The sequence below is a fragment of the Lepisosteus platostomus genome, chromosome 15, assembly GCF_059453375.1.
Source record: "Lepisosteus platostomus isolate fLepPlt1 chromosome 15, fLepPlt1.hap1, whole genome shotgun sequence".
NCBI lineage: Eukaryota > Metazoa > Chordata > Actinopteri > Semionotiformes > Lepisosteidae > Lepisosteus > Lepisosteus platostomus.
Genome location: NC_142625.1, coordinates 15,255,980 through 15,281,034, shown reverse-complemented (window position 1 = coordinate 15,281,034; position 25,055 = coordinate 15,255,980). Strand labels below are relative to the sequence as shown.

The 25,055-nt window shown below is 42.0% G+C and overlaps 2 protein-coding genes across 3 annotated transcripts in view; one reads left to right on the top strand and one right to left on the bottom strand.

Annotated features, from left to right (window-relative positions):
* The window catches only part of gdap1l1 (ganglioside induced differentiation associated protein 1-like 1), a 97,571-nt gene extending 81,863 nt beyond the window's left edge, over positions 1–15,708 (top strand). For both annotated transcript variants that reach the window (XM_088608308.1, XM_088608307.1), the window contains 5 exons: positions 4,417–4,609; positions 11,168–11,341; positions 13,494–13,588; positions 14,443–14,557; positions 15,252–15,708. In XM_088608308.1, the coding sequence (XP_088464434.1) occupies positions 4,417–4,609; positions 11,168–11,341; positions 13,494–13,588; positions 14,443–14,557; positions 15,252–15,595 (921 nt within the window). In that variant the 3' untranslated portion in view covers positions 15,596–15,708. The remainder of the gene's footprint in view (positions 1–4,416; positions 4,610–11,167; positions 11,342–13,493; positions 13,589–14,442; positions 14,558–15,251) is intronic.
* A 5,036-nt stretch (positions 15,709–20,744) lies between these two features.
* fitm2 (fat storage inducing transmembrane protein 2) lies at positions 20,745–24,689 on the bottom strand. The gene is made up of 2 exons (XM_088608064.1): positions 24,483–24,689; positions 20,745–22,092 (listed from the first exon to the last, which is right to left on the bottom strand). The coding sequence occupies exons 1-2, from the start codon at positions 24,647–24,649 to the stop codon at positions 21,486–21,488; spliced, it is 774 nt and encodes a 257-aa protein (XP_088464190.1). The 5' UTR covers positions 24,650–24,689; the 3' UTR covers positions 20,745–21,485.
* Positions 24,690–25,055: the final 366 nt, after the last annotated feature.

Below are 25,055 nucleotides of genomic sequence, written 5' to 3'. Positions count from 1 at the left end.
AGAGCAGAGTAATGAAGCCAATTCATAGATAGGGATTACTAGGAGGCCATGATTGGTAAAGTCCAATGGGAAATTTGGCCAGGACGCCAGGGTTACACCCCTACTTTTTCGAGAAACACCCTGGGATTTTTTATGACCATAGTGAGTCAGGACCTCAGTTTTACATCTCATCTGAAGGACGGCACCTGTTTACAGTATTAGGTTCCCCCCACTGTACTGGGGGATTAGGACCCACATGGACCGTAGGGTGGCCTCACTAACACCTCTTCCAGAAGCAGCCTTAGTTTTTACCAGGAGGTCTCCCATCCAGGTACTGACCAGGCTCACACCTGCTGGGTTGCCAGTTGTGAGTTGCAGGGTGATATGGCTGCTGGCTTTATTTATTTATTTCAAACAGGGGGCAGGGAGTCCTTGAACAAGCAAATGTGGACCAGTAGGTGAAGATGACACCTTGGTTTCCTTCCAGACCAAAGCTAGATGAGATCCTCAGATCCTCAGCCAAATAAGCTCGATGGCATGGCCTTGTTTGTAATCTTTAACATGTACTCATGTCCTTTTAGTTCGAGGAGGATAAGCCAAAATATCTGAAAGTAAAACTTGTTTTGATTAATTGAGTTTATTTATTTGAATCATAATCTGAACTGTGTGAAGGTACATTGTGATCAGTGATCCTAATTCCTAGTCCACGTGTGTGGCTAACTAGGATAGACTGGGCTCGTGCTGCCTTTCTCCAATACTGCGGTGCTCGTTTTGGGAAAAGTTAAATAGTGACATATCATGGCAGTACAGGCTTTGTCTGGCAAATCATACCTATATTCCAAGTGCATTCCTTTATGCAGTCTTAAGGCCCAACAGTCTAAACATTGTTTTTCTTTTCCTCTCTTTTCAGCATGGAATAAACCTTTACTTGTTCCTTTGCAGCCTACGCATGCTGACGTAGCTACCTCCTTAAACTACTATAAATAAATACTTGTGTGTTGGTTTCAGACAAACATCACTTTTTTAGACAATGTCCAGTTATTCTCCTTAGAATGCATATTCAGATTTCCCAGTTTAAAAACAAACAGGTTCAAGTTCTCATTTGTACTGTATCTGTGGCCATAGTTGATTGTCTTGTGCACGTTTGTATATTGTTTGTGTGTGTGTGTTTTCTTTCTGTTGTCTGCTGCTGCAAAACAAGTTGCTCCATGGGGATAATAAAGACACACACTCTCTCAAAATGCACATTTTAAATAAATGTCATCGCAATATAAAGTATTATTCAAGTAATATACACCCAGGGCACTGAATTGTAAATTCATTTGATAGTTTATGCAAAAAGACAAACACTAAAAAGTAAATTGTTATGCCAGACATTGAGAAAAACCATTCCTTCTTAAAACCTTCAGGAGAAAAAAGGATCTGTCTTTTGAAGCAAAAACAGAGACGTTTTTAAACTGTGTTATTTCTAATAAATAATGGCATAGTTGCAGGAAGGACTTCTAAATCTTTCAGAATCATTCAGGTTTGCTCTGTCGTACTCCACAAGATTAAATGTTTAGTAGTAAATTCTGTCAAGACCTGATTTTGTGTTGTTGAAAAAGAGCTCAGTAGAGTGCTTTTCAGCTTAAAGACAGGTCTCCCCAGAGACTAACTGATGCCTACTGTATTTACATGATCTGACACAACATGCCAATCCAACAAAGGGAAAGATTACTATGAAGATGAAGGCACAAGCACAGTTTAATGGCTTGGAATGCCATACGATTTTGATGTGTCCTGAAAAATGAGTGTTAGGGAAATGATTAATGCTTTCATTAACCCATTTGGAGCTAATCTGCCTAGATTGTCAACATTTACATTTTAAAGGTCCCTGGCATATTAGCATTTGAATATAAAAGTAGTTATTGTTTTATATCTATATACACATTCATCCATGTTCTGAGTACTTTATCCAATGCACCCTGAATGGGACACCAGTCCCATCACAGGGCACACACAGACACACACACACACACACACTTACACCAGGGCCAGTTTACCCAGAATCCAGTTAACTCAGCAGCATGTGGCCCTTGGATTGTTTTGCCTCCCAAGTGACACTGTGCAGAAGGGTAAAATACATTAGTATCCTCTACCAGGCATGTTTACAGCTGTTGCAGTGATTTTAAATGCCTTAATTTTTACCCTAAAAGTGGTAAGTGGTATGTGTAGTTTTTTACTAAAAGTTTCTACCCATTGCCTGATTTATGAAGGTCAACAACCTTTTGTCTTTTTTCATGTGAGAGTTCTTGGCCTTTCCCCATGGTGGCGGATGACTAAAGTAATCTGACTTTGTTTCTGGATTTTTATACCACAAGCAGGAAGCCATGGAGGGCAACAGTATCGTTCCTTAAGACTAAGATGAACATAGAAAGCTAAAACGTTAATGCAGATTGACGTTTCTTGAATTTTATTATAAACTTCAGGGGTGCCAATAAAGCCTATGTTTTGAGCATAAAACGTACTAACAAAAACTTTTTTTCTCCGAGCAATTGTATTTCAATATGAAAAATGTAGTTTTTCCATATTTCCTGGCATACAATACAGCTCAGTACCTGTGTTGTTTATGTTATAAAGCCTTTTTTGATCAACTTTATCAAAGGTGCAAATGGTTTCGGAGACGACTGAATTTGTTTGGGTGGGTTTCCTTCAGGTGCTCCAGTTTTCTCCCACAGTCCAAAGACATACTGGGAAGTTACATTCTGCCTTGTACCCCTGAGTTGCTGAGTTAGGCTCTGGTTGTCTTGTGTGCTTGTATTGGATACAGCAGTTTGAAAATGGATGGATGTAGAGGTGTAGTAGGTAATCCTTATAGATACAAGAGGAAATTCTAGTTCAAATTGCTCTTGAAATCTTCCTGCAGTGTACGAACTTTATCAGTTTGGACTACATTTTAGGATGGTCTGTAACATGAACCTTAAGTAGGTCAGAAATATGTGATCTTTTTGTTGCGGGTTAATTATTTAGTTCTTGTGGAAAACCCTGCTGCTCATAGGAACTGTCAATTAAATTTTTAATGATTTAATAATCCATAATCTGATACTCGACTTCAGTGGTGTGTTTTTAAATGAGGTCGGCTTCTGAGGGCACCTGCTCACCTCACATGAAATTGTAACCTTGTATTCTGTGTTGGATGTCCACAGTTTCAAAGAAGGTTTAAATACAATTATAGGTTTTTCAACACACCTGTTTTCTGTTGGCAACAAAGTACATGTGAAGGATACAAATAAAGGAGGCCATTTACCGAGGCTTACCCACCTTTTCATGAAGATTCCCAGGACCCTACTTCAATATGGCTTGGCATCTTATTCCACGTACCCAGCTCCTTATATGTAAAGAAAGTGTCTCCTGTTCCTAATCCTGATTACTCTCCTTTGTGCTCATGTCTTCTGGGTTAATCTGCTGAGTTGACTTTGTTAGTACGTTTCGGGCTATTGTGTACTTGTATCCTGCTGGAGCTGAATTGTAACAGTACAGAAATCAGAACTGCCCAGTCCCTGACCACCTTCCAGTGCTGGCTCTCATCTGCCATCGTCCGTCAGCATCTCATCTCAACCAAAAAGTGTAGACGGTGTCCAGCAGTATCGTTTCCAAGTCATCACCTGATCTCCTTCGTGCTTCTTTGTGCTCTTGGGCGGTGCAGTGGCTCTGTGGCTAAGGATCTGCGCCTGTGGCTGGAAGGTTGCCAGATCGTATCCCGCAGCCGGCAGAGGAATCCTACTCCGTTGGGCCCCTGAGCAAGGCCCTTAACCCCCAACAGCTCCAGGGGCGCTGGTCTAAATGGCTGACCCTGCGCTCTGACCCCAAGCGTCTCCCCCCTTGTCTGTGTGTCTAATGGAGAGCAAGCTGGGGTATGTGAAAAGACAAACTCCTAATGCAAGAAATTGTATATGGTCAATAAAGAGTATCTTCCCTCTACTCCAGCTAGAACAAAAGGGTGATAGCCACTGTGACTGCTCCTCGGATAAAAGTAGATTAAAAAATTTCTTTTGACATGATTAATGCCCACGCCACTGTACAATTTCCCCTTCTATGCCTTCGTCTTGACTCACTGCATCACCATGAGAGAAGCACTGAACCTCTTTCTGCTCTGCCTTTGCAGTTGTCCTCTCCTCTATACAATGTTTGCATCGTGTTGCATAGCATACACGCTGTAAGTCACTTTGTATAAAAGTAGACAACCGGGATGTAGAGCTTCTGGTAACTGGAAGGAGTAGATGATGACTGTCTTCAAGACAGCGGGGGCTAATTCTAATCCCATCAGAAGCGTATTTGTAAACAAGGCAAAAGGAAGTGGTTTCGAGGAGTTCAGGTGTGGTGATTCTGGGTTTCTGGGCGCTACTGGGTCTGTGCTCTGGCCTCCGGGTTGACTCTGCTCTTGTCCCTGTGCCCCAGGTGCGTCTGGTGATCAACGAGAAGGGCTTGTTGTGTGACGAGCGCGACGTGAGCCTGCCCCTGACCGAGCACAAGGAGCCCTGGTTCATGCGGCTCAACCTGGGCGAGGAGGTGCCCGTCTTGATCCACGGCGACACCATTGTCAGTGACTACAACCAGATTATTGATTACTTAGAGAAAAACTTTGTGGGAGGTATTTAAATTCAAAATAACAAAGTCTTACCGTTTCTTTTTTTTTTCTCTCTGCATTTTGTATGAGTATATGCAATCTGTTCTTCAGCACCACTGTTTTATGCTTGGCAAGAGTGATCAGTAATTTACAGGCCTTAATGTGGTCGACTTGGAAAAGTATCTTTCCTGAATAGCAATTTTGCAGAATCAGAGAAGGAACTGTTGATGTATTTTCACACTTAAGTATTGTTTTTTTATTTTAAATGTAATGCTTGTGCTGAATTTGACTTTGTTCATTATTATTTATTAATTTAATTTTCCTTACAGATAATCATTCGTGTTGTGTAGCAGATATTGTTCATAAAACTAAAATATAGGGGGAAACGTTGATCTTTTTTTACTTAAAATGTTCCAACACACTTCCAGGCCTAATGAACCTCTTGTAGAAGAAGTAACTCATGACAAGAACTGACTGGAGAGAGGTAGCTCTGCTTTAACAGCTTTGCAATACAAACTAGAACTTCATGACTGGGCAAGGTAACGCAGATCTCATTTCAACTATTAGAACTATTCACAATTGACTTTTATGTGTTCCTAGATATTCAAATGCCCCTTTCATTTCTTTTTGTTATATGTGAGTGAGGAAAAGAAATGAGACAGCTCTCTATGTATCCCCTGACCATCTACACTCTAAAGGACAGTAATATACCAAGAAATTACCTTGAATTAGGAGTCTTTGCAATGATTATTTTCAACTTAAAAACCCTAATGTTTAAGACATTGAAAGATGTCCTTGACACCAAGAGGCTTAATAAAGTCGACAGTCAACAAAATTACACGGTGATATCACAAGCCTGCTGTTGTGTTGGCACACTATGTATTCTATTATAGAAGACCTCAGAGGTTTTGGTTTGTAGCTTAAGCATGCCTTAGTATTCCTGTCCTTTGTTACTGTTCTGTAGTCATTTCAGGTGAACTAAGCCCAGCTGAAAAGGGCAATTTGTAGTAACAGCCAAACTTTGAATTGTTCCGATTTCAGTAGAGGTTAGCTTCAGATTTCCAGATTTGATGTTTTAAGCGGTACGGAAAACATGGTCAAAGGCTTGTTTCTGTCCCAATTTGATTTGAACATCCAGTATATTAAACAAAGTATTTGGGGATTAAGGGTTTCTGAAGTTATTCTCTTTACCAAGATTACAAAATCATTGTGCCTGCAGGCACAAAAGAATTTTACTCTGAGCTGGATTTTAAAATGCTCGTGCATATTAAGCACGCATATTACCTTTAAAGGTAATTGTTTTGTCAACTCTAATAATTGTTATTGGTGTGGCCATTGCATGGGGAGAATAACTATTTATTGTAATCAACCCCAGTTGATTAACATTTCATTTTGTTTCTTACATTAAATGGATTGAATGGGAAACCCAGGATCACTGATAATTTAGGCATATTTGCAGTCTTTCAGATATTACAGTACGTTATGTAGGCAAAGGTGAGGACAAAGTCAGTACCAGATCACAGTGGCTCACTGGAACAGAGCTCATCCAGGTTGTCTGGTAAGCTTAATGAAAGCATGTGATCTCACCCCAGATGGGACACCAGTCCACCACCAGTCCATGGATTGCCCCCAGCAACTCTGATCCTTGTACTTGTAGTAGAGTAGTGTCTGCAGCAAGGACTCGAACCCTTAACCTGTCTGTTATGAATCCACATGCTTTTGTGCTAGTCATTGCCAGCCCCATATACTACACAAGAGGTATTCTTTATATAAGAGACCCAAGAACTGTAATACTCTTATTTACGGTCTACTGATAAATTCAATTGGTAGGGATTTTTTGAGCGCAAGATTGAGATATAAGGGTTTGCACTGCTGCCTCATGGTGCTGGGGTCCCAGGCTGTTATCTGTGTGGAGTTTGTATGTTCTCCCCATGTTGACGTGGGATTCCTCCAGATGTTCCAGGATCCTCCCACAGTCCAAAGACATAGGTAGGCTAATTGGCTTCTGAAACAAATTGGCCCTGGTGTGAGTGTGTGTGTTTGCATCTGTTTCTTTCCCCTGATGGACAGGTGTCCCGTCCAGGAAGTGCCCTGCCTTGCGTCCATTGCTTGCCGGGATAGACTCCGGCTCTCCTGCGATCCTGTAGTGGATACAGTGGTTAGAAAATGGATGGATGGATTTTAAAGAAAAGCCCATTGACGTGATATAGTATTTTATGCAGATCTGAAATAAAAATGCCAGCAAGGGGTAAGCCCAGATATACAGTGTGTGTTAGATGGGGTTTCCAGTTGCTTCATTCCTGATTTTTATTCTGGCCCACGTTAGTAGGTTCTTGCGTCATGGGATAAAATATTGAACATTACAAAATTAGCTCCTGAGTATCTCATACAGGAAAATTGTTCACTCTGAGCACGGCGTGAACTCTCAGTGGCCTGGATATTGGTGAGTTAAGCCAGGGTCATAACATAGGCTGACAGAGATTCCCCAATAAAAGTACACAGTTGGCTGAGGTGCTGAAATACAGTATGATGGGATGGGTGCCACGTGGCTTGTATGTTCTGGACTTTTAGGACAACTGCAACACTTGTGACTTGCTGGTTGCCCACAGGGAGACGCACCTCTCCTCCAGATCCTCATACTCAACCATCCAAGACGAATAGTTCTGGTAGGTCGGTGAACAAGTTTGCGTTCTGAATGAGATGTGAAACACTGAACACGGGACACGGGACACGGGTGGAAGCTCTGTGGAATGTGTTTCCAGCCAAGAACAGGAGGCTGTTAGCCTTAATTAATTACTGTAGCTGTTAATTACCAGACATTCTAGACGGGCTGAATGGTCTCTTCTCATTCGCATCCAGTCTTGTGTTCTGACCGCAGTTACAGGACTCATAGCTTGAGAGCCAACTATTAAACAAATTGAGTGGGTATGTAATAAAAAATTATTACTAATTCCAAAGGAAATGTACTAAGTGGTCCCAAATGGCTCAACGAGTAGAGGCCCTTGTCTGTAGCTCCTGTCTGCAGTCCAGAGACACCAGTGTTCTGAGTGTTACTGGGTGCACACTTGACTGGAGACCCCTGGGAGTGCAAGAGGATAGATACTGGCTCTGCCCCAAGCCAGAGACCCCTGTGAGCCATCAGTCACACGTGGCAGAGCTGGCTGTGAGAGCAGTATTGCTCCTTAGTCCAAGTGGACTCTCCTGCTAGGAAGATGCTTCTATGTGCGTTGATCCCTCCATCTTGGTACAGAGGTTGTAGGAATAACACAGTTTAATTCACAGATAGTACTTCCACACTGGGAGGGTATAGAAACAAGAGAAAAGTTCAGTAACTTTTGTAAAGTCATCAATGCTTCTGGAGAGGACCACGTAGGACTATTTTTACTGTAGACATTTAGAAGAAGTCACGTCCTTTTGTCAGCTTTGAATAATGCATTTTCATGATGTCTGTCTTCACCATCCATCTTAGCGCTGACTGCGTCTTAATTATTACACCTCATCAATCCATCAGTGAGCAAATTAAGAATGGATAATAACTTGTAATCGGTAAGATTAGAGAGAGCTGACACAGCAGATCAGAGAGCTGGCATTGATAAACTGCTGCTAATATTTGGTAGTGTTCTAATCACTGTGATTTCTGAACACCCTTGAAAACCAACGATTGTGAAGGAATACAAAACAAAATATTTTCATAAGAGTCAGCTGAACATCATTGTAGGCCAACATGGTTTCATAAAAGTCAACTGCTGCTTCACAGCTCTAGTGTCCAGGGTTCAGTTCCAGATTGGGGAGCCTTCTGTGTGGAGTTTGCATGGTCTCTGTGGGTTTTGTGTGCTGCCCGATTATCATGTTTTCTCCTACCTTACAAAGACTGTGCTCGCTGGGATAATTGTTGTCTCCGTGCTTATGTGTGTTCCTTTTTGTGTCTTTCAACTGAGACGCCAAAACCCAGCGTCTCTTCCAGGTTTAATCCTGTTTGCACCCAGTGCTTCTGATAGACTCTTGTTTGCTGAGACCCAAATCAGGAGTAAGCAGTGTCTTGATAATCGTTGGATGAATGAATCATTTGGCACTACGGAAATGTAATGTGTTTCACCCAGGGATGAACAATAATCCATTTCCATTGAGTATAATAGTGTCCTCCTTGATGCCTAGCAATTTTTAACTAGACTCTTGGCTAGGGATATCGTCCAAAAGTCACCATCTTCGTTCAAATCTCAGAAAAAGGTCTTTCATTTATATATACAAAAAATCTTCATATTATTTTGTGCTCATGATTTTCAAAGCTGTAAAGTCATATGGACCTGAACCCAGGGGACTACACTTAAATGCAATCCCTGCTGACTGAAGTCAGCTTGCTCAACTGACTGTGCATTATCTACTTATAGGATCCTAACTGCATTTCTAATATGGCTGGGAAATACCTGAATTGCATCCATTAGCATTAAGTGATGATAAAAGGAGCTAAAGATCTCTACTTAAAGATCTAACTTCTGTCTTTAGTAGATGTGGTCAGATCTGCAAGGTTTCATTTATTATGAAGAGGGTCTGAGTTTTTTTGAGCACATAATGCATATTATGTTGGTTTCTTTTATTTGGAAAATATTTAGAAATGCAATTTCCAAAACCCTACTTCAGATATCATTCTGCAGGTGTCAGGACCTACAGACTATCGATCTTGTGGAGCTGGTACATTTGAAAATCTGGAGGTTTGTCAATCTGAAAACACCTGGTTCCTAAGGAAGTAGGTGTCCACCTGTGACTCTGGTCTTCCGCTGGAGGTGAATGAAGGAGTATGAGGGCCTTCCTGCCAGAAACACAGATCACTTGTGGAAGCTGGAGGAAGGCAGAAGACCAGAGTCGGTTTTGGGATGTGACTCATACTGCAAGTCATTTTGCAGCACACCTCAAATTATTTTTTAGTTTCTGAAACATTTATCTTATAGCTTCACAATGTTTAAAAAAAGTAAAGTGTATGAGAAATGTCCACTGTTTTTTAATCACAAATCAGCCATATGGGTGCAACACCATATATGTCAGCATGTGTAGAGTGTGTTGATTAAGTGTTGATTCTAGCTGGTAAACAACTTTATTATGAATTCATTATCGCTTCAGAAGTCAGAAACTTTTATCCAAATTGACTTACACAATTATTTTTACATACAAATTGTTTTACTAAGGTACACAACCCAGATTACTTGATATTAGTTAACCATTAAATACTACTGAAAAGCGGACCTCAAGGAAGAATTCTAATTTCTACTAATTTATTTTTTTAACTTACATAATTATCTCACTTATTATTTTATTGAGTCAAGCAGCTAAGAGCTTTAACAGGCAAAACATGTTATTTTTTTCGTTTTTGTTTTAAATGCTTTATTTCTGACTCATCACCTTTTGTCTGCCAGAATCAGATCTGCTTATTATTTGTCAGCCTACATCACCATAATACCCCCCTTGCCATTCGACTTCTGAAGACAATTGAATTATTGAATTGAATTAACGTTTATTGCCCCTAAGGGAATTTGTCTTGCACTTCAAGAGCTCATAAACATATAACATGTACGACAACAATACAATACAAACCACGGTACACTACCATAATACAAAACAACATTCAACAACATCACTCAATCAGAACTCTTCCAGGGCCATATGATTAATAAAAACAATGTGCTTGTAAAGAGTCTAAATCAATAATATGAAGATCCCTGCCTGCAAGCACTTTTTTTTATTGTTCAATAATTGAATGATTTTAGGTATAAAGGAAGTAAATGCTCTCTTATTCTATATACTAGTAAGCTCCTCCAAGAGTGTAAGTGAATATATTCTAAAAGGAGTGGATGAGAATATAAGCAGTGAATCGTTCACGGACGACTGTCCGGGAAATGGTGTCTTTTAACACAGTGAAGTTGAAGTGCCAGGCAGTTGCCAGCCACAGTTCACATCGCTGCACACTCTAAGTTGACTAGTCTCTCACGAGCTGCTGCTATGCATTTAGACAAGGGTGTCTGTGCAGACGGTCGGACATCTCTATACTGCTGGAGCTTGTTCTGTGGCACAGATATGGCCACTATTGTTGAGTGAGAGATGGTGTGGGTTACAGCAGGCAGGAGTCTACTAGGTGAGCCACCAGAAAATACCCCATCATTGCCACAGCAGTGAAGAGAAATAGGAAGTCATTTTTTCTAGTCTCCCCTGCACACACCGCCAAGCCGAGCAGCTTCAATTGCCATGAAGTGAGGTGTGGGTTACAGGTGTAAAAGAGGAACAAGTGAGGGACTCCTGAATGGCTCAAGCTGCAGAGGACCGCTTACAGAGCGCAGTCTGAAGCCTGTAGCCCAGACATCTCCAGCTTCAGCCTGGGAAGTGCCAGTAGCTGTGATCCCCCAGTGGCAGTGCTGGACATCACCATCTGGTTTCATGCTGATGAAGGTGCAGATACTACATACAATCAATTTAAGAAGTAAAACCACGAGAACTATTTAGACTAGCTTGATCTTTTAAATAAACAGTGTTCTGAAGTAGAAATTACGTTGTCGTGCATCCCGTGACTGTATGTGTGTCTGTTTTCGGTTTCAGAGAACGTCCCCCAGCTGATCCCCGAGCCTGGATCTCCTCTCAATGCCCGAGTCCTGCAGTACCGCGAGCTCCTGGACACCCTGCCCATGGACGCTTACACGCACGGCTGCATCCTGCACCCAGAGCTGACCACCGACTCCATGATCCCAAAGTACGCCACTGCTGAAATACGTCGTAAGTGATGCCAGTTTGCAGACTTCAGTGCCTTCCGATTGCGAAGCATCTATTCGGTGTTGACTGACCTGTGGGAAAACAGGCACTGCCGCCCGGGCCCAAAGCTCAAAGAAGAGTGACCTCGTCAATTCCCAGTCACAAAGGAATCTCAGAGAGTTTTTCAAAATTCACCTACTTCTTTACACTCGTTGGTCTGGATTTTCCTGCCAAGCTGTGCAGCCCACACCCTGGTGCATTTCAGCAGCTGGAAGAGCTTCTGCATTGGCCTTCTCTCAGTTGCAACACGTCTTGTGTTCCTATGACAACTCCATAGCAGTCTGCGAACTTGTCAGCAGGCTGGGTAGGCAGCGCGATCACAATGTGCACGCAAGGCATGTCGTTTACGACGGAGTCTTTTGTGGTGGCTCAGGGTTGTCCTTTTTTTCCCAAAATGGAAAATTTATGTTTATGCACTATACACTATTCAGAAAACAGTGGCATTTTTGGCACCAGTTCATTGCTTTGAAAGTGCAAAAGAATAAATGGCAATTGGACATCCAAACCTGCTCAAACAAGGAATTGTGGGGGTAAAATCCTTCAACTAATCATGTTTAGGTTGTATTTAGCTACCTTTGACGGGTCATTTACTTTGAATTCCCAGCGACCACCATGAATACTCTAGATGAAATATAATATTGTATGAAAAATAAGACAGGAACACATTTTTTACCTTAATTTATTTTTCCAGTGGCATATCATATTTCGGAGACCATAGTGACTCGCAATGACACTTTCTCATGTACATGTTCAATTCTCTTCTGTGGTTAACTCGTTTGCCTACAGTATCTGGGCTTTCTGCTAAAAGTAGTTGTGAGCTACATGTGAAGTCTGGCAGTTTAGTGTCCCCGTCACTATACTGGGGCATTATTTATTTATTTAGAATTTATTTGGTGCGACTAATTTCATTTTTTCTAATTGATCAATGACAAATGCAGCATAAACTGGATTAAAGCAAAAATCTCTCAGAAGTATACAACTTCAGAATTGTCGACCGAGCCCACAACCCACTCACTGGCATCAAGCACTTGTGCAAAATACAAAATGTATTACTTGTGCTCAGCCTCAGAAAAATGCTGTGCAATGGTTTCTTCTTCAATTTTCCCTGCCAGGAGAATGCAAAGTTGGCAGTATGTTTTGTAACTTCATGGCAAAATCTACTTGGTGTGTCTAATTGAATAGTTCCTTAAACAAATGTTATCAATTTCCATAGAAAGAAATGATCAGGAAACCCAGGTTTCTTGAACAATTCAGTTTCAGTGTGATCCTGGCCAAGTCTTTTGCATTTCCCAGGGACTTACAGTAGCTCTGGACGATAACAAATAAAATAATAATAAAGCTCCAAAAAAGCCTAATTATGCTCTGCCAGTGCAATTCAGATTTCTCTGCAACTGCCTTCAAGTGCTCTGTGTATCTAATGTATTTTTCATCATTTCCAAAGCTCTTCATTTACAGCAGATGTGCCTCCACACTTATTTCTCTCATTGTTACACTCAGGTCCTCTTTCTCTGTCCATGACTTTTTCAGGGCTTGCTGACAGGAGAAATGGCTTTAGAGGTGGGAGGGGCCAGCCGGGGGTCTTAATGCCCCAGTATAGTGACGGGGACACTGTACTGTAAACAGGCGCCGTCCTTCGGATGAGACATAAAACCGAGGTCCTGACTCTCTGTGGTCATTAACAATCCCAGGGCATTTCTCGAAAAGAGTAGGGGTGTTACCCCGGCATCCTGGCCAAATTTCCCATTGGCCCTCACCAATTATGGCTTCCTAATAATCCCCCTCTATGAATTGGCTTCATTACTCAGCTCTGAAGCCCACTCATAGCTGATGTTTGGTGAGCGTTCTGGAGCACTATGGCTTCCGTCGCTTCATCCAGGTGGGGCTGCACACTGGTGGTGGTGAAGGGGATCCCCATTACCTGTAAAGTGCTTTGAGTGGAGTGTCCATAAAAGCACTATATAAGTGTAAGCAATTATGATTAATTATTATTATTATTGTCGTATTTGATCAAAGCCCCCCGCAGGGAAGGAGGGGGGCTTCTGAATGGGCAAGCCAGGTGTTCTGAGGAACAGGTGGGCATGATCCTTGTCACAGTGGTTTCCCTGTCTCTGCTCAGGACACCTGGCCAACGCTGCCTCAGAACTGATGAAGCTGGACCACGAGGAGCCTCAGTTGACAGAGCCATATCTATCCAAGCAAAAAAAACTCATGGTAAGGGAATGGTTCATCCTCCATTGTAGACATGTGGTAGAGTCTTCACAGCAGCAGCAGGCACCAATACACAGATGCCCATCCAGTTGTACCCACATAATTCAAGCTATTAAGTTTGAGGAAAACTCTTGTTGCTTCTGTGCAATTTGGAGAGTCTCATAAATTCAAACACCTTTTCCTTTTAAATTCAAAGCACTCCTTTTTGTGCTCTAATTAAGATGGAATTTGTTATCCATTGGAAGTTAATTGAATTCTGTTATAAAAAAATCAATTTGCTCTATAAGAGCTGCGAAAAGGGGACATTTTGATGGGTTTTGCAGTGTGTAAGGCAGCACTTCTTAATTGTGCAGCAACTGTTGGCTCTTAGGAAAAGCCAGAACAATCAGTGTCTTATATGATCACAGGCTGCTGGATTGAATATGACCATACTGCACAGTAACTATAAAGAGATTCTTTAGAGGAAAGAGAGATACAAGGCATCAGTAATTAATTGTGGTAGACGTTTCACTGTCTTGACCACAAAAAGGGTCAGAATTGTGTTTTTATTACTACAGGCTGGTGAAAGTTCTTGAAAACACAAAATATACTGTAGACCCTCGGGACTTTATTTTCTTTGAACTCTGATGCAGACATTAAAGATTAGAAATTAAAAACTAGATTGATCGTGAAAGGAAAGCTTTTCTCTACAACAGCAGACATTGCACAAGGCCGAATTTTGCATTACTTCCCTGCCTTTCTTAAAATGAATTGTTAGCTCAAACAAACAAGCATTTTCCCTGACAGCTGGCATGACAGTATCTAGGAGTGATAGGTGCAATTGCAGGGCTGCCGCTTATTCCTGTCTTTGTGTCTAGGCTAAGATTCTTGACCATGACAACGTGAACTACCTGAAGAAAATCCTCAGTGAGCTCGCCATGGTGCTTGATCAAGTAGAAGCCGAACTGGAGAAGAGGAAACTAGAATATCAAGGTTGGTTACTAATTGAAGTGTTTGTTATTGTAGTTTTTCAACTGCCTGTGTCTGGCTTCATGTCTGTCTGTACTTCTCTGTCCCTGCTGTGGAGTAGGGGTTAGAGTTGAGGATTAAAATCCCAGGTGGGGATACTGCTACTGGCTCAATGAGCAAGGTACCTTACCCACAATGCTCCAGCGAACCCAGCTGTTAAAATTAGCATTAATATTTCTATGCACAGAAAATAGGTATCTGAAACACCTGTAAATTGCTTTATATAATAACATCAGCAAAAGCAGCGGATAACAGTGGTTATTTTATGTCCAGGTGTCCATCTTTGTTGTCTTTTAGTGTCCTAATGTCTTTATCTAATAAGGAAACTAATCTCTGTGTTTGCTAAGAGGGGAAAAGTGTGCGCCTCACCGATGTGTTCTTCACATGTGTCAGAGAATCACACAGGATTCCTTGTGGGACTTCAGGGACGTGTGTCTGTCTGTCATTCTGTTGAAGTAAACGAAGACACAGTCAGTCTGACCACCTGATATCCTGATACTGTATAATGTCCCTCATCCCTCTTTTCGCTTTCCTGCTCGTCTTCTTTACATTGCTCCTCAGGTGTGGAACCTTAACTGGCCTGATACGACACAACTGAGAACACGCTTAGGAATGTGGGGAGACAGATAAGAGCAATGTGCTTCATTTTCCCCCGCAGGTCAAAAGTGCGAGCTGTGGCTCTGTGGGCCACATTTTACCCTCGCCGATATCTCACTGGGTTCCACACTGCACCGCCTCAAATTCCTGGGACTTTCAAAGAAATACTGGGAGGATGGGAGCCGGCCCAATCTCCAGTCTTTCTTTGAGCGCGTGCAGAAACGCTACGCTTTCCGCAAGGTCCTGGGAGACATCCACACCACCCTGCTGTCGGCCGTGCTGCCCAACGCTTTCCGAATGGTGAAGAGAAAGCCCCCTTCCTTCTTCGGGGCTTCCTTCCTCATGGGCTCCCTGGGCGGAATGGGATATTTTGCCTATTGGTATTTAAAAAAGAAATACATGTAGTAAACGCTTCCTGTTGTGTTTAGAGTCTGTGTACTTGTGTGACGTCTCAAGCCTAATAACTGTAACGATGTCTGGCGACGGCGACAAAAAATAAAAAAAACGTAAATAAATAATAGTCATATTTATCTGGGATAAGAAACACATCAACGACAAAAAAAAAAGGTATATTCCATTACACGGAATTCTCTACAGCACATGCTTTTCTGATGATTAATGCCTTCGGTTGTTGTGACAAACCTGTGTATTTGACACTAATTTTGTGGTTTCTTGGGAAACGCAGTGAGTTAGCCACGTTTCTCTTTAGTTCTCTGTGGTTCTTAGGTGGGGGGCGTGGGATAAATTAAGTCCGAGTTTGGAATTGAAAGGAAGGGTGTTTTTAGCCGGTTTTTGGGTGTTCCAAAGTGGGCCTCACAGAACATATCACTCAATGCCGGTTTAATCCCTCCTTGATTTTGTTTATTTTTTTAGGCACAAGCGACTTTCCCTGACAAATCCCTCTCCTTGAAAATAATATGGTTCACTCAGGTTTTCCATTGAGGTCTGTTAACTAGAATCTGAGTCGTGTTGGGTTTCTTGTTTCACATTTGGTCTATTTTTGCCAGGTGACATATTGTAATGACGCACTTGGCTGAGCACTGTGAGATAGGTAAGGTTCTTTAAATCAACAAGGACATGCAAAAGTCTTACACTGTAGGTACCAATTGTACAATTTGACATGTCCTGGTACAGAATGTAAAACCATGAACAGTTTACACGTTTTGTATTCTTTTCCTTTTGTTTATACAAATCATTTATGGAAGTACAGTCCTTCAGGTATAGTGCTTTTGTCTTTGGGAGCAGTATCTTGGGGGAGACACTGTTCTATAAGCTGACTAATGTGACTTATTACTCAGAAATGATGATTTGTGTTCTTGGGAGGATCTAAAACAAATTAAGCAGCAGGCCTTGTGCAGCACATTGCAGACTTGGGAAGCACTGTAGTCATTGCAGTGAATGATTATTAATTGTACAGACAGGTATTAAAGCCTTGGTGCAGTCTTGATATTAAAAATCTAAATAGGCAGTGTGGTCAGATGAAACCCTATCATGGTCTCAGTGTGAAATAAACCCCAGGGGTGATCTCTCAGTACTTCTGTTCCTCTAACTCGTCAACTAGCCTGTAGAACAGATTCTCCTGAAAGTGTTGCAGTTATTTTAGTGGAGTGGAACGACACTAGGTTCCAGGTGAACTTTGTTACTCGTGTATAAGAAGTGCCGAGAAGGACAGTGGGCATGAGTAAAATCTTCTATGGCCCAGTCATCAGGTGTTGCCTTCTTTACCAGTTCTTCACCATCATATGTTCTTTACCTTGTCATACTCATCTTTTGAAAAGGAATAGAGCAGAAAGCAAAAATAAAAAAGCATACTGAGCATACAACTAAAGGTAACATACACAAGTAAGAAATATTTTTTTAGTGCTGACTTGGTCACTTGGTTGAATGCCAGTACAGTGTCTGCTTATTTTCGGGAATGTGATGGGTTCAGGAAAGAGACAACCAGGGTTTTTTTTAACACTGCAGGAGAAAGTATGGATTATAGCCATTATTTTTTGAGTCCGACAAAAACGTCACGTCACATCCCTGGAATCATCTGGAATAGGGAGTTTGTGGCAGGCAGCAGAAATCTCCGTTTCACTGTGCTACAACTTTTAACTGGCATGTGCCAAGGATTAGGCATCATCTTTGCTGAAAACTGTATTTTCAATGGCCTTGTGCCCAAACGAACACTAAGCCCTTCATCATGTGTTGTTGCACAGCTGGATGAAGATCTGTCGTTTTGGGTCACACCTAACGCCTTCTGCCTGTGCTCATTCAGGAACATTTCCTTTGCAAAATTATGAGATTAAACCTCTGCAGCATTCTAACCAACATTACTGTGACTTGGTTTACCCCACCCGGTACCGGGTCATTGATGATGGATCATCATCTTAAAGGAATGCTGGGTTTATCAAGTCATGCGGGGACAAATGATCCAACTGAGACATGTTCATGAAAAGCCATGGCTAAGATTTTAAAAAATCCTCACATTGATTGGGATGATCTGTTCTTGTTGTTTTCAGCTAGTGAAGCCAGAAAGGAGGAATCGCCATGTGTACAAGTTCTTTTAGATTGTATTGTAGCTATTGATGTGACTTATACATTTAATATGTTAGGTCCAATTCCTTGTTATTTTTTCCTTGGCAAAAAGCAGTGTGATTGTCTATTGATGTCATGGATACTATTGATCCTACAGTAATCTTAGATTTAAATTTTACAGCTCAGAAGAGAAACTCTCCTGTAGGAATGTAACTTGAGTTTCCCAGTTATTTTCAACAGAAGATTCAGAAACTTCTGACAATTCAGACAGTTGGATCATCTATGGATTTTAAACTAGAATTAAAACATTGTGTTTTACTGAAACTGGGTGGTTACACTGATTTGTATCTGGATTTGTTTCTTCCAAACAGTTTCTTCTATTTTACTTTACATGGTGGATGGGAACAGATCTTTTTTTTTTCCATATTAGAAGTTCATTCTTCAAAACAAATGATAAAATCTGCTTCCTAACATTGTGATATCTGTGATGAGAAGCTGCATCTCATCTTGAATCCAAAGCAAAATATAAAATATTCATCAAAGCTCTTCTATTCAGAGGGGAATGATCTTTCGATGAAACAGGTTCCCTTGCAGTTCAGCTTCTAAACCTTCCATCTGATTTTTGTGTCCAGATGGTCAAAATCACTGAACAAAGAGTTAGAAGGAGCAGTAATATCTTGAGTGTTACTGAACCTTACATATTACACAGTTTGCCAAGTGTAGTGATCAATACAATATGACAGTATAATATATTACCATTTAAATCAAAACAACTCCCATTTCCATTTTGACTTCGTACTTACAGTACATAGCATACATTTGGCTCCAAATGTATTTTTGCCCTTGATTCAAAGAGACTGAACTGAAATTTCCATGTATTGGTTTTAAATAGAAATACAACTGTATGTGCATTATTTATTGCATACATAATTGGACATATGATCATTTGTAAGGCTATCAATACTGGATAGTTATCTTGATTACCATGGGGTATTCCAGGAAGGTGAACAAAGACGCAAAACACTCAGAAAGACAACATCACAGGGGGAGTCAAAGGATTGTTCAGAGATCTGACATAGATGATTATCAATCTCTGTGACACTTGTGACAATTACAAATATGAGATCCATAGCCATAAGATATCCTAGTTTTGACTAAGGTGTCCCCATCATCCGGACACTCAAGAGTAATGGGTGGTTGCTATCCCATAAAGAAGAGGAAGTATGAATGTTTTACTGAAGCTTGATGGGAAATGGAGTTTTAAACAAAGGTTCAGGTGGAGGTCAAGCCCTGATCTTACTCACTTCTACCTGCCTACAGTATGTAAAAACATCATGCTTCTTGCTTTTACTCGTTCGCAGGCTTCATGCTTGTATCATCTTGCTGGTTTATCCCTCATTTTGGGGGGGGGACCAGCACCTCCATCCTTACAGCTGGACTGTCTTTCTCCTCATCCAGGTGAGTCACCCCAATTATCCTCACTATGCCTTGTCTGCCTTAATTAGTTTGACCGAACTGCTGAAAAGCGGTTTGTGAGCCTGGCTCACACTCATGGACAGCTATTGGGAACTTTCAAAAATCACCGAAATCTTTCAGAAGTCCTGAGATAATGAGGGAGATCAGGTGGAATGAGAAATGGATATTGTTGTTTTTGAATTGTACTTAATTACGTGTTTTTAGCCCTGGGTGCTATCTGTGTGGAGTTTGTACATTCTCCATATGTTCATGTGCGTTTCCTCTGGGTGCTCCAGTTTCCTCCCACAGTCCAAAGACGTGATGGTAATTCAATTGGCTCTTGGGGAAATCGGCCCTGGTGCTTACCCCGCAATGGACTGGCGGAATGGATCCTGCCTTGCGCCCACTGCTGGCAAAGTGGTAAGAAAATATAAATATAAGGATGGTTTGTCTGGGAATATAAAATTGTTCACAACAAAACTGGTATAATTAGGATACAATATCTCTAGGACTACCTTTCGTAGTTGACCTTTGGTGTGTGCAACAGATTTCCATGGCGACATAAAAAGAAAACGTTTGAATCTACAAATGCAACTAATTGGCTCAGAACCTAAGGCAAATAGGACCAAATAATTGTTGCTGGATGAAATAGGAATTGAGTTTTTCGGCAGCCTCGGGGTGGAACAATTGACACAGAAAGGTAAGGTTCATGTTAAAAAAAGCCCTTTCTTCATCCTTTCTGTAAAGTATGGAGGCATAACAGTTTTCCTGCTGCACCTGTAAGCCCGGTTCTCTTTTCAATATTGAAAGATGGATGGATACCGAAGTCTACTGAGATCTTTTATCCAGAATCCCGGTTCCCTGCTAAGAAGCTTAAGCTTAGCCTGCAAAGACTTTGCATAAGGTTAACAGTCTCAAGCACACCTTCAATTCTACTGTCAAATGGTTAAAAGAGCATAAAATCACTGTTATTGTTTGTCCATGTCACTCTCCACACCTCAATCTAATAGGACATTTTAGGGTGTGAACTAAAGAAAGCAGGAGACATAGTATCAGAAGCCAGAGATATTCTCCATGTATAACATGGAATATGTATTTAGAAATACATCTGCAATTATTTTAGAAAGCTTCTGTATACTTTTGGAACAGATATCACATCCACACTTTTCAAACCAGCTATCAGCAACATTGTATCAAGGCTATAAATAAATTGGAGCCGACTGCAGCACCCTAGTTTTAAATTCTTAGGTATTCAGCGCTCTGCTTCACAGAACTGTAAGTGGCAGCAGAATAAATTCATATTATTTGCAACTTGGTACTTGCAGGTTTTCACCACATCTGCTATCAAATTCAAATATCCAGGCTTTCCATCATTTCATAACCTAGACGTGTTTCAAGAGGCGATTTAACATCTCTGTGGAAGGGTAAAACGTTCACACATCTGCATGGGTTTTCTCCTACAGTATGTTCCAACCATGGACATTCTGGATACTGTACTGTCTGCTGGCATAGTGTACTGGTGCAATTCCCACATGTGTATTATGATAGAAAAGTACAAAAACAAGTTCACATTTCAAACTTTTAAAAATTGATAACCGCACAGACTTTATTTTTTCCATTCGGCACTTTACAATTTAATCTTGTTCCCACTTCATTTTGGAGCACTGCCTCATACTGGCTTTTGCACTTTACATACTTAAGAAGCCCACCACTATTTACAAGAACAAGGCAAATTACTCTCTCTTACTCCCTCTACTGCATTTAAAAAATAAAAGAATACAAAACACTCTTTATTTTGGTTGGCAAGATAAAACGTTTACCCAGGTCGTTCTCACGTTAGACAGCTGGGAAACAACTGCTCCCGAAAACAACACTCCAATCTGCCACTTTCGACACTGATACAATGTCAATGGTTTAATATGCAGAGTATTTTTCAAAAGAGTAAAGTAACTTTCTACTCCCAATTTGGAAACATAGCTGACCCCTCTGTTTCAGTACTGGATATATGGGACCCAATGACATTAAAATACATTTTTAGTTAAAACCAGTAATTGTGAGGCAGCTGGAGCAATGCTCAGTACTTATTAAAACAGTGCTCTTCACCCTTTTTAGGCAGTTAGCTATCTTTTTTTATATAATGCAGTAAACTGCAAATATTCTCATCTCCACAATTGTCCATGATACATTTGCATAATACTACGGCATAAAATAAAGGCGTTTTGTTCTGGACCCGGTTATGAAAACAAAAGGCAACGTTTCCGATGTGCGTAGTGTTACACAAAGACCCCCGCGAGGCCCTGACCGCCCTGGTGCCTCGGTGTCACTCTGCTCTGCGTTCTCTTGGCTGTGGAGGGAGCCGCGGAGAAAACGGCTGTCGATACCACAGTTTATACGTCAGGTACCACGCCAGCAGGCCGACCGCGGTTCCCAGGAGCTTCTGGGCCGCGTCGTGGAAGTACACCGCCGTGCAGGCGAACATCAGCACCCAGACGCCGACTAGGACGTTCAAGCCGAGGTACAGCACGCCGAGGAGCACGCCGCAGAGGCGGGGGACACTCGCCCGGCCGCTCCTCACGTGCCCCATGGGAACCATCTCCTCCCCGATCAGCAGGGCCGAGTAGGCCAGCAGGAAGGAGTGGCCAGAGATATCGAAGCCGGCCCAGTGGTGGCCAGCCCCCCGGCAGGCGGGCCTGGACGCGTGGGCGCTGCGCAGGGCCCCCCCGGGCCGCGGCTCGTAGCAGGCGCCCGTCAGGTCCTCGATGTAGAGGAAGGCGCGGGTGCACGTGTACCAGACCGCCGTCCCCACGGCGAGCGCGCCCAGCCGCCGCAGCGCAAAGCTCACGTCCCTGGTGCAGCAGTAGTTGGAGATGGCAATGAAGGGCAGCAGGGGAAACAAGGTCCACCCCCAGGCAAATTTGACAAAGTACCTGCGGAAGGCCAAACGCCAGCAGAAAATTCATTCGAATTAGTAACTTAAATTAAATTCGTAATTTCCTTAGATACCAGACAACCAAATTCACATTCTACTCCATCAGCGTACAAACTACTATACACAGGATACATTATATTATGGCCAGCAGCCATATCACCCTGCAACTCACAACTGGCAGCCCCACTGAAGCTCAGCAGGTGTGAGTCTGGTCAGTACCTGGGAAACACTAAGGTTGCCGTTGGAAGAGGTGTTAGTGGGGCCACCCTACGGTCCATGTGCGTCCTAAAGCCCCAGTATAGTGATGGGGATACTAAACTGTAAAAAGGCGCCGTCCTTCGGATGAGACGTAAAACCGAGGTCCTGACTCTCTGCGGTCATTAAAAATCCCAGGGCATTTCTCAAAAATCCCCATCTATAAATTGGCTACACCACTCTGTTCTCCTCCACACTGAGAGTTCGTGTGTGGGGAGCGTACTGGTGCACTATGGCTGCCGTCGCATCATCCAGGTGGGGCTGCACACTGGTGGTTGTGGAGGAGAGTCCCCATTACCTGTAAAGCACTGTGAGTGGAGTGTCCAGAAAAGACCTATATAAGTGTAAGCAATTATTATTATTATTATTAGAACTTATCACTGGCAGTTTGCTACAAAGATATTGCCGTCTGAAATTTTCTTCTTAGAACATTAATAGCTATGCTCAGCAAGAGGAAATACAATGTATCTAGGAGCAACAGAACATGATTTTCTTACAGCATGGAATTGTGTACAATTCTAATGATCTTAAAAGGACGTTGCTATCCTTTTGATCGTGATGGAAAAAAAATAATGGTTTCCAGTTTTTGCATTTAAACTGACCTGAACAGGGGTTGTATTCATTTTGCAACAATGTGATTTTCACACAGGTTCAGCTTCCCTAACTTGACGGATTCTTCCAGTTCGGCTGCTATACTGAAAATCTAGTCAGCGTGGCTGCCTTGCAGCCCTGGGTTCAACTCTGGCCCTGGGTGGAGACTGTATGCTCTCCCTGCGTTTCCTCTGGTTGCTCCTGTTTCTTCCCACTGTCTCAATACACACTGGTACTGTAGGTTAACCGGATTCTGGGAGAACTGGCCGTGGTGTGAGCCTGTCTGTGTTTGTGTGTGCCCTGCCACGAAGTGGTGTCCTATCCAGTGTATCTCGTCTCCCGTTTGTTGTTTGCCAGGGATAGGCTCCGGCTCCCATGAACTGGATGAAGTGGTTAGAAAACGGAAGGATAGATTGTCTTAATATGTCAAATTGCGAGAGCCCTGTTCATACACTGCTCTTCAGACTGTAAACCCAGAATGTGCATTCCCAATTGTCTGGTTTTCATTACCCTGTACTCGTCCCCACCACCGCGACTGAGAACTAAAACAGCCTTTGCATACCAGCTACTGCTGCATAAAGAGGCCGGATTTTGCAACTTTATTTTTAGAAACGACAGAGCCCCTCCGCGCAGAAATAACCGTGCCCTGTTTGCCCTTGGTGTGTGTTTGTCCATTGTGCAAGGTGTCTTCTTTCGTGTTTGCGGTTTAATATATGACCGGTTAGCTTGGAAGTACAGTATTTGCGAAGTGATCATAGATTATTTCGAAGGTAATCATATCGGCTGTTCTTCTGGATGGAGATCAATACTGCACATTGAATTATGTTTTTACTTCGCCAGCCGAGGTCGCTGTGCTACCTGCAGATTAATATTGAAAGGATTTTACTGAAATCTTTATATTGTGCACTAGAAATAATAATACTGCACACTTAAATACATAAAACGAGTTTGTCTAACAACGGGGTGGCGACATTTGCCCCACTAAAGGCAGCAAATTGATGCAATAGTTACCGTGGCTTTAGTTAGAGTACGTGATGAAATAACTTTTACAGTAGCCAACTAACACCCATTTCAGCAATCCATGGACTAGTAGCGTTTCTTCACTGGGCATTTTCAGAAATTAGGCTTTACACAGTCTCACTGTGTCCCATCTCACTCTTCCGAGTGTCACACGGGTACCATAACATATAAATGAATAAAATAAAAATAAAATAAATTGAATCGCTTAAAAAGTATTTCCTATTTTTTTAAAAAAAAACATCGCTTAGACTTTTTTTTTAACAGCATAGGATTTAAAGCCATCCAATGTTGTGGACGTTTTAACTTTTTGACTGGTCATATCCTAACACATTAAAGACAACAGAAGAACATACTGTATAATCCCGACGGACCTTTCAGGGAGTAACGCCCGTTCCTTGTCCACAACAGCGGCTAATTCAAAACTTGAGACAACTGGAATAAATAAATTGTGAATGAATGTCGGTCTGAGGTAGATCACGCAGAGTACTATATATTTTAAGTGCACACTTTGCACTGACTTACACGTTCAGGAAATTTCGTCTGTCACTGAAAAACCCATCCGGGAGCACTTGCATCTCCTTTATCAAGGACCCTGTGAATGAAATCAGTATGAACATGTAACATAAATAATGATGAGCTTTTCCCCACAGTCTAACAAGCCGGTCCACGCAATCGCCCAGAGCTGCCATTTTTGCCGACTGTAGTGTACATTAACGGGGAAAGTGTGGCAGGAGGGTGGTGCTAAAGGTTCTGTACGTTGATTGGCTGCAAAATACATCAGCTTTTCTGGCTGGCCAATCAAAGACGCGCATCTGACACGTGATATGAGCTTCATTTACACACAAACTTCAGATGCGGAAAATGGTTTTGTGTGAAGGGTGGCGTGGGGCTGTTGGTGCTGGTCCGAGCAACCGGCCTTGGCGGCTATAACTGTCATATTTAATCTCTTTGTATTAAAAGATGCAGTGTATTTCACTATGAAGCACTATAGGCCTTAACGAGGCTCTGTTGTTGCATTGCACGCAGAGGGTGTTCGTGGTTTCTAAAGCAAAAAGCACTTGTGTTTTAAAAGGAGATGGGTAAACTCATCTAAAT

Excerpts from the sequence above, each read along its gene's own strand:
- fitm2 (XM_088608064.1), bottom strand. The coding sequence starts at position 24,649 with ATGGCAGCTCTGGGCGATTGCGTGGACCGGCTTGTTAGACTGTGGGGA. Across the intron at positions 22,093-24,482 it reads AGACGAAATTTCCTGAACGT|GTACTTTGTCAAATTTGCCT; the intron begins GTAAGTCAGTGC and ends GGCCTTCCGCAG.